This window comes from Gorilla gorilla, chromosome 2 (assembly GCF_029281585.2).
Source record: "Gorilla gorilla gorilla isolate KB3781 chromosome 2, NHGRI_mGorGor1-v2.1_pri, whole genome shotgun sequence".
NCBI classification, from domain to species: domain Eukaryota; kingdom Metazoa; phylum Chordata; class Mammalia; order Primates; family Hominidae; genus Gorilla; species Gorilla gorilla.
This window is the reverse complement of record NC_086017.1, coordinates 181,953,762-181,963,494: the sequence shown is the minus strand read 5'-3', so window position 1 is coordinate 181,963,494 and position 9,733 is coordinate 181,953,762. Positions and strand designations below refer to the sequence as shown.

Genomic DNA, 9,733 nt, shown 5'->3' with positions numbered 1-9,733 from the left:
AAGAGATTCTCCGGCCTCGGCCTCCCAAAGTGCTGGGATTACAGGCGTGGGCGTGTAAGCATATATATACATGCTTTTTTTTCCCGAGGACCTGGTCCCCGAAGCACCAATTTCCCTCAACAGTCATTTAGAAAACGAGGCTCACAGACAAAACACAAACAAATAACTTTTTCGCTGGAGGATTATAACTGCAATAAAAGAGGAGATCCCAAAGCAACCTGAGACACTGCCTTGCCCTGATTGGAAAGGGGATTCCGGTGATTAGTGAAAGATGACTCCTGAATCCCTCGCGTGCGTCCGTATCCGGGAGCAGCCACTAGGTAACTGTAGAGGCCACTGCAATTAATCGGCTTGTACAGCCAAGAGCGGAAACCCGAGAGTCAGTTCAACCACAGCCACCCGCGTGCGCCCGCGGAAAGCGGATGGCCTACTCTCGTCCGGCAGCGCACTGGTTTCCTGGGTTACCGGCCTCAGCGCTCCTCCCGCTTTCTTTTCCGGGAGGCGACAATCTGACGCTCTCAGCGCGTGACGCAACACGCTTTGATATAAATACAGACCGCGCGGCCGTAGCTTCCTCTCTGCTCTCGCGGCCGACTCGCAAGATGGCGCCGGTGAGTGAGCGATGTCTTGGTGGGAGTGTTGTGCGGCAATTTAATGATTTCTGCTGTAACGATTTTTGCATCTGTCGAGTGGAGACGTCTCAGTGAAGATAAAGGGAGGGGAGTAGTGGAGTCTGGGTCAGAAACACAACCAAGACGCGAGGATCCTGAATTGTTTTTCGAGACTCCCTGGCAGCTGCCATGAGGTCTAGTGGAGTTGGAGCTGGGCCCGGAATTGGTTTAGGATGGGTGGTTTTGGACACGCGGGAAAGAGGGAGGCACAATTGTAAATGGGCCGGTGGTACTGCAGTCTGAGCCATTTCTTTACTATCTCGCGCCTGATAATGCTTTTGCCACTCAGCACTGGGTAGGGGAAAGGTGGGTAATCGGGCCGGTCTGACGACCTTTGCCAGGCCAGAGGGAGCTCCTAGGCGCTCAGCTCCCGCGATGGCCGACATCACAAGTTTTTGGGAATTTTCAGTTGGGGAAGAAGTTTCTCGGTGAAGTAATTTTTAGAAAAGTATAAGTCTAGATTCCAGCAATGTGAAATAAACGTGCTTCAGATATTTTATTTAAGTCATTAGTAAGGGAACCAGTAAGATGTTAAAATGTTCCTAAGAATATCTGAAAAGCTAGATATATATGCGCAATTTACAAATAAAGTTAGGATAAAATTGCTGGGCTAGCTACAAAACTGGGTAATGCCCAGCATGGCCATAAACCCTATAGGGTTATCTGTTCCATTAGACAGAAGTTGTTTGTGTCTCCCAAATTAACTTCTGCGCCAACTGAGTAATTATCTTTTGGCACATGTTACCGTGCTACCTGAGAAAGCAAACTAAGATGTAATACTTGGTGGCCACTTGGGTGAATCTAAATTGGAGGTTATAGTCTGATAAATACAGATTTGTTTGTTCATGTTACAGTGAATGTACATGGTTGCTGGCCACAGTAACATTTTGCTTATGTAGCCATATTATATGGTCTTGGTATAAAAGGTTTGGATATGGAAAATTTAAGTTCCACGGTGTTGGTTTTTGGGTTTTTTTTTTTGAGGCAGAGTCTGTTGCCCAGGTCGGAGTGTAGTGGCATGATCAGGCTCACTGCAACCTCCGCCTCCCGGGTTCAAGCAATCCTCCCAACTCAGCCTCCTGAATAGCTAGGATTATAAGCATGCACCACCACACCTGGCTAATTTTTGTATTTTTACTAGAGATGGGGTTTCACCATGTTGGCCAGGCTGGCCTCGAACTCCTGACCTCACGTGATCCTCCTGCCTCAGCCTCCCAAAGTGCTGGGACCGCACCTTGCCTTTTTTATTTTTATTTTTTCTTTTTCTTTTTTTTTTTTACCAAAGTCCCCTTCCCTTGCCTATAACAACGTAAGAATTGAATTTTCTAGACATAGGTGGGTGGAATCCTAGCTCTGGCACTTAACTGAGCTTGGGCTAGGCAGTGTACTAACCTATTCCTATCTGCAGTGGGGTGGCAGAAAAGCACAATAATTTAAAATTGATCATTGGTAGTATAGAAAACAATGAAAGTCCGTAACTTTTTGACAACTTGAACATATTAGGACTTGGTTAGAGGTTCAAATCAACCCCGGCGTGGGTAGTGGTGGTGTTTTTTTATTTATTGTTACATTTCTGTATATGTAACCTAACAGTACATTGTACAGATTGCATTGGTACAAACTTTAAAATTGTTTATATAAATTGAATAAATTGTTTTATATAGCTACATAATTATTTCTCATTTATGTAGCAGAAAGACAGGAAGCCCAAGAGGTCAACCTGGAGGTTTAATTTGGACCTTACTCATCCAGTAGAAGATGGAATTTTTGATTCTGGAAATTTTGTAAGTATCATTCTACTCGGCTTATTTTTATAATCAGAGTTATTGATAATGGTTTAAATATATAGTATTTGATAATAACCTAAGCTCTATTCCTAGGGTACCTTCCCTAGTGAATATCTAGGGTTCTCTTCCCTAGTTTTGCATTTTTTCTGTTTTAAAATAGGAGCAATTTCTACGGGAGAAGGTTAAAGTCAATGGCAAAACTGGAAATCTCGGGAATGTTGTTCACATTGAACGCTTCAAGAATAAAATCACAGTTGTTTCTGAGAAACAGTTCTCTAAAAGGTTGGTACTTTTGCAAATTTTAATAAAATTATAGTAGTTTTGGAATATTTCATAGAATATGTAGTTATTACATGTATTCTGTTTATATGCAAGAATAAATATGAACTTTAGACTAAAGGCCTACATAAATGGGAAATTCAGTAAATGAGTGCCAATTGCTGAGTCTAGTTGTGTCATTTATTGCTAGAATATGAGCCAGTTGTGTCCACAGTCCCTGTCCAGTAAATTATAGGCCCTGTAAATCCAAGTTGTATATAACCTTTAATGTTGAGTACTTTAGTATTTGAGTGTGTTGCAAGAAACATGTCTAATGTGTACATAGGAGGATTGTCTCAAGTTATTTATTCAGTAGAGGTAGCCAATCAAAGTCAAAGTCTTAACATCTTGCTGCCAGTTTTTATTTGTTGAATTTATTCACCAAATATTAAATACTACATGGGCAGCACAGGACTGGGTAACCCAACAGTGAACCAAGCAGGCAGTTTACCCACCACCGAGAAACTTCTAGTGGAGAAGAGAGAGTGAAATGGAATTAATCAAGCAGTGATAAGTGCTGTAAGGGCATAAAACTAGTTGCAGAGTTTTTGGGTACGTTGGTAAGTTGGTCAGGAAATGAAATGCAGAAGTGAGCCTTGCAGTTGTTACAGGCAGGATGAACCAGAAGCCTGGCAGATTAAAGTAATAGTAACAAAGCCAGTGTGTCTGGGGTATAGTGTTCTGGGAGGAATGCATGAGATTGGAGGGTGTCTGGGGAGCAGATCTTGAAAGCCATGGGATGTGTAATGGGAAGCAATTGTTTATTGTGGCTGAAAAAGACTAGGGTGATACATCTGGTGGAAACTGAAGATGTAAGAGCTAATTTCAGTGAGAGACAATGATGGCTTGGACTAAAGTGGTTGCAGTACATGTTAACTGAGATTATAATCACTAAGGATTCAGAGATAAAAATGTAGTAGCTGTAGTAGCTGTAAATCAAGTATCTTACAGATAATCAGATAATTATTGTAAAATACAACTCTAGTTACATTAGATGTAGAGAGAGCCCAAGAATTTTCAGAGAAGTTGAGACTTAATGAGCATAGTATGGGTTTAACCCTATTATTAATAGGTTGCCTCTTGAGCCGGGGTGGGATTGGGAGCTAGGGGGCTTAATAGTGGTGAAGGAGGTGTTAACGTTTTCACATATATATATATACACAGATAATATATTTGAAGAGTGAAATCATATTGCTTAAATAATTTGGCTGTGGCAGTTTGACAAGAGAATGCTACCCTAACAATCTTGCACAATATATAGTGTGGCAGTATGACAAGAAGATGCTACCCTAACAGTCTTACACAATACATCCTGTGAATGGAAGGATGAAATATTTTGGAGGAAGCTAGGTACAGAAAAGACGAATATGATGATGTATATTTTTCGTATAGTAAACCTTTACATACTAGGAATTGTATTTCTTAATGAAATTTACGTTTTTATTTTAAAGGTATTTGAAATACCTTACCAAGAAATACCTTAAGAAGAACAATCTTCGTGATTGGCTTCGAGTGGTTGCATCTGACAAGGAGACCTACGAACTTCGTTACTTCCAGATTAGTCAAGATGAAGATGAATCAGAGTCGGAGGACTAGGCAAAGGCTCCCCTTACAGGGCTTTGCTTATTAATAAAATAAATGAAGTATACATGAGAAATACCAAGAAATTGGCTTTTAGTTTATCAGTGAATAAAAAATATTATACTCTTGAACTTTTGTCTCATTTTTTTCAGTATGCTGTTTATATGATTTTGATTTCCCTCTGATAACTATCAACAGTATTTAAATAGCTTATAGCTGGTATAATTTTTTCCCATGATTTCCAAAATCTTTTACGTACTCAGGTAAAAGTAGCGTTATATAGGAAATCTTTTTTTTAGACACTCTCGTTCTGTCACCCAGGCTGGAGTGCAGTGACTCAGCTTCCTAAATAGCTGGAATTACAGGTGAGAGCCACCATGCGCGGCTAATTTTTTGTACTTTTAGTAGAGTAGGGTTTGGCCATGTTGGCCAGGCTGGTTTCAAACTCCTGACCTCAAGTGATCTACCCACCTCGGCTTCCCAAAGTGCTGATTATAGCTGTGAGCCACCATGCCCGGCCAGGAAATCTTACTGTAGAACAATTTTTTATATAGCTGTATAAAATGTATATGATTGTCTTGACAGTCTCAAATACTGTTTTTAATAGTTTGTAAATGTAATCTCAAGTGCTTAGAACAGTTCTTACATATAAGTTGCTCTGTAGTTTGCTCTTATAGTTAGCCCAAAGACTGGGTGTGAGGCCTGCTGTAAACCAATGTTAAACTGCTTATTAGAAAGCCCTAACCGCCTGCTTTGTAGGCACCAGAAACTCAAAACCAAATCTCAACTCAGCTACAGAATCTACTGTGGTCCTTGTCTGAAAAAATTAGTTCACTCAGTTGGAATCTTGTCTCAGAGCATCCTCATCTCTTTCTCAAAAGCCCCTACCCCAACACCGGAGTGTTGGTTGTCTATTGAAACTTACAAGTGGATGGACCCTTTCTCCCGAATAAACTGGCCTTTGAAAGCTCTAATCGAAATGGTTTGGCAGAATCCATACTGCAGGAGATTAGGGAGGACAAGAATGATGTGCCTTTTTGTACTGCTGAGCCTGATGGTGGTGCCACTACTTCAGGTACTTAGATGAGTCTTGATGCTAATAGAATTGTGTCGCCAAACATATCTGGACAGTTACAACCTAATCTATGCATTAATTGGTTTGGGAATTGCTTGAAATTATTGTTTAATTCAGTGTTTTAATTCATTTTCCTAAAAATTTAAGTGCCCCCATCATCATTGTGCAATACCTCAGTGCAGCAACTCCTTGGTTCTTGGATGACTGAACTTCCTAACTTGGCTCTGCCCCATTGTTCCCATTTTTCATGTTTTTCACAAATAGTTAACCAGGTACCTACTACTGTGCACCGCTGCAGAGCATTGAGGATGTATGTGATGAGTAAAAACACCCAGCCTGCTCTGCTGTGTTAGTATTATGATGGAAACTGATCAAATCGCATGTGAACAAATTTACTGCTACAAAAGGGAGGGCTTAATAAAAGGAATTTCATCTGGGAAGGCAAATGAAGTTTGTGAGCACTTTGTAGAACAGGGAAGGTAGGCAGTATCTGGGAAGGGGAAAGTAGGGCGTTCCAGACAGAGGGAGGAGCACTTCTGAAGTTCTCAGGGCATTGGGAGTCTGGCCAGAGTACATTCTGGAATAGAGGTGATCATGAGGATAATCTGGAAAAGTAGAAGCTAGCCAATGCAGGACTGAAGTCCATGTTTTCATCTTGAGGGCAATGGGAGCTTGTAATGAAAGTAACGTGACCTGATGAGATATGCGTTTTGAAAAAGATCAGACTGTATTGTGGAGAATGGATTTTTTGTTGTTTTGTTTTTTGAGATGGAGTCCCACTTCATTGCCCAGGCTGGAGTGCAGTGGCATGATCACGGCTCACTGCAACCTCCACCTCCTAGACTCAAGTGATGATCCTGCCTCAGTCTCCCGAGTAGCTGGGATTATAGGTGCCTACCCCACGCCCGGCTAACTTTTGTATTTTTTTAGTAGAGATGGGATTTCACCATGTTGGCTAGGCTGGTCTTGAAATCCTGACCTCAAGTGATCCACCTGTCTCGGCCTCCCAAAGTGCTGGGATTACAGGTGTGAGCCACCGCACCAGACCTGTTCTCAGTATTTTACATGAATTGACTCATTTATCATCATAACATTCTTTTGAGATAAGTATTAATATCTACATTGGCAGCTAGGGAAACTGAGGAACATAGAGTTAAGTAATTCGTCCAAAGTCACACAGTAAGTTATGCAACCCAAAGTTGAGAAAGAGGGTAGCTTTGGGAAACCGGACAGGGACAATGCAAATTTTAAGGTTAAATTGCATTTAGGAAGTAATGAACAGTGAGGATGGGTGAAATTGCCTGACAGAAATGTCATGATCTGATCTAGTTTAGATTACAGTGAAGTATTTCGTTAGTCTATGACAAGAAGGAATGAGAATGCAGAGAATCTCTTAATCAGACTATGCATTTTGAGAATGTGACTTCACAGTCGTGAAGCTGACTTTATTCTGAAGGACTGAATATTCTGAAAGAGAGCAAATGAGAATCAAGTATTGACAAACACCAATTGCTTGCTCCATTCTTTTCCTAGAGTGATCTTTCAAAAACACATCTGATATTCACATGTTTAAAATTCTTGAAAGCTAATTTAGCATTTAATATTTATTATGTGCCAGGGACTGGGTATATTATGTCAAGTAAGATATTCATGCCTTTAAGGTGTTGGGAGGTTTGTTAAATAATAAAATTTATTGAGGGCTACTGCAGGCTAGGTACTGTTTTGGATACTGAAGTAAACAAAATGGAAACTCCTGCCTTCATGAAGATTACAATCCAGTGGAGGAAGACAGACAATAAAATAAATAAAGTGTATGTTACATGGTGGTAAATGCTATGAAGAAAAATAAAGGAAATAGGGAATGTAGGAAGGAAGGTGTGTTACATTTATAAGTAGGATGAGGGAACATCCTCACTATTCCCCTTCTCACTTTACTGAGAAAGGCTCATTTGAGTAAAGACCTAAAGGAGATACTGAATCTCACCAAGTAGATGTCTTGGGGAGAAGTACTTCAGGCATAGAGAATAGCAAGTGCAAAGGCCCGAAGGCACGAGCACCCCTGGTATAATCAAGGAACAACAAGGAGGCCTCTATGACCTGAGCTGAATGAATGGTGGAGAGTAGAGATTAGAGAAGTAAAAAGAGGTATACATGGGGTGTGGAGAGTGGGATGATGGTATATGAGTTATCGATTACACTAAAGTGTAGCAACTTGAAAGAAATATATCTCACATTTCCTGAGGCTCAGGAATTGGAGCAGCTTATCTGCATAGCTCTGGTTCAGGGTTTCATGAGGTGGCAATCAAGCTGTGAGCCTGCACTGAAGTCATGGGAGAGTTAGCAAACTACTGCCTGTTTTTGTAAATAAGATTTTCTGGGAACACGTTAATTTTCATGTTGTGTATGATGGAAAAGTTGAGTAGTTGCAATATAAACCACATGGCCTGCAAAGCTCGAACTATTTACCAACCAACCCTTTAAAAAAAGTGGCTTGACTGAAGCTGGAAGATCAGCCTCCATGCACACTGACAGGGCTGTTGGCAGGAGAATTCAGTTCTCCGGAATTCTTGCTATGTGGCCTCTGTATGACACTGCTGATGACATGACAGCTGGTTTCCCCCAGAGCAAGTGATCCGAGGAGGAAGAAAGAAACCAAGATGGAAGCCACAGTGTCTATAACCGAATCTCAGAAGTAACATGTCATCACCTTTTCTTTATTTTACTGATCACATAGACCAGTCTTGGAAGAGAATAACAAATACCAGGAGGTGGGGATCATTTTGGGGGGCCATCTTGGGGGCTGGCTACCACTGAGGGGATATCAAGTAGGGAGAGTTCTGTAGGCTATTACAAGGGCATCAGCTGTTTTTCTGGGTACATATAAAGTACTGGGGAGCTACAGATAGACTTGAGCAGAGAAATGTCATGATCTGATATATTTTAGATTACAGTGAAGTATTTCGTTAGTCTATGACAAGAAGGAATGAGAATGCAGAGAATCTCTTAATCTCAATCAGACTATCCATTTTGAGAATGTGACTTCACAGTCGTGAAGCTGACTTTATTCTGAAGGGCTGAGAGATTCTTAGATTTTCTTGCCTTGCAGTCTCCGCAAGAGCTGGGCAAATTTTTGTTTTAACTTTTTATGGTTTTTATTTATTTTTAACTTTTTATTATGAAACATTTCAATTACATATGTAAGTAGAAAAAATGTGTTTAATCTATATTCCTTCTACTCCCACATCCCTAGATTATTTTGAAGCAAGTTCCCAACATTTTATCATTTCTTCCATAAACTTATGCTTATATCTCTAAATGTAGTGTCTAAAAGATAAGGACTCTTTAAACATAACTGCCATACCATTATCACACCTATAACAAATTTACAATAATTTCCTGTATTACCCAATGCCCACTCAGTGCTTAAATTTCCCCAAATATCTGGTAATTTTTAGCTTTGTACAAAGCACAGTTGTAATAAGGTCCACAGTTGCAATTAAATGTCTCTTAAACCTCCTTTAAAAGTTTGCCCTTCGCAGCCTGGGCGACAGCGCAAGACTGTCTCAAAAAAAAAAAAAAGTTTGCCCTCACTCTATTTCTCTCTACTCCCCCATCCCAATTTCTTTGTTTATCACACTAGGTCATTTGTCCTGTAGAATTTTCTCAATTTAGATTTTCATAATTCCCCTCCCCATAGTGTCATTTAATGTGGTCCTCTGTCCACTGCATTTCCTAAAAATTGATGGTCGGATCCAGAAGTTTGATCAATATCAGATTCAAGTGACATTTTTTTACCTGAATACTTAAAAGTGCCATTGTGCATATCTATTAAGAAGTATGTAATGTCTAGTTTCCTCTTCTGTCGTGTTAGCAGCCATTGATGACCATTGCCTAGATCATTGTTTCCCTAAATGTTGCCCAATGGTAATACTCTATCATTCCTTTTTCACTTAGTAACTAGAATACCCCTATAAAGAGGTACTTCTCATCAAACCTGAGGTACAGTTCACATAAGAAAGATAGGATAAATGATGCTTCTTTTCCTCTATATTATAATTTTTCAAGTTAATTCCCAATCAGATATTCTCTAAAGGTGATCAGTGAGGGTTTTATTTTTGTTATTTGGTTTTGTTTCAGTTTCTTTTTTTAGTATCATATTGAACCTATGATGAAAAAGATATGTTATATTCTAATCCATTGTAGTTACTCTTACTTGCAGGGACCAGCCCCACAGGGTCGGTGGGTCTGTCCCCGTGTGCGGAGATCAGAGAGTGTAGAAATAAAGACACAAGACAAAGAGA

The 9,733-nt window shown here is 40.2% G+C and overlaps 1 protein-coding gene across 2 annotated transcripts; it reads left to right on the top strand.

Moving 5' to 3' along the window:
- Positions 1-374: 374 nt before the first annotated feature.
- RPL22L1 (ribosomal protein L22 like 1) lies at positions 375-4,488 on the top strand. 2 transcript variants are annotated; one of them, XM_004038000.5, is made up of 4 exons: positions 375-611; positions 2,363-2,455; positions 2,619-2,740; positions 4,228-4,488. In XM_004038000.5, exons 1-4 carry the CDS (start codon positions 423-425, stop codon positions 4,370-4,372), a joined length of 549 nt encoding a protein of 182 aa, XP_004038048.4. In that variant the 5' UTR covers positions 375-422; the 3' UTR covers positions 4,373-4,488. The 2 variants fall into 2 exon arrangements, with proteins under 2 accessions (XP_004038048.4, XP_018878403.1); XM_019022858.3 differs by having other exon boundaries at positions 572-611; positions 2,366-2,455.
- The last annotated feature ends 5,245 nt before the right edge of the window (positions 4,489-9,733 follow it).

What these genes read in the sequence shown, in the direction of transcription:
- RPL22L1 (XM_004038000.5), top strand. Translation starts at nt 423, where the DNA reads ATGGCCTACTCTCGTCCGGCAGCGCACTGGTTTCCTGGGTTACCGGCC. An exon ending in TTTTTGATTCTGGAAATTTT is followed by an intron (nt 2,456 to 2,618) that starts GTAAGTATCATT and finishes GTTTTAAAATAG; the next exon opens with GAGCAATTTCTACGGGAGAA. An exon ending in GAGAAACAGTTCTCTAAAAG is followed by an intron (nt 2,741 to 4,227) that starts GTTGGTACTTTT and finishes TTTATTTTAAAG; the next exon opens with GTATTTGAAATACCTTACCA.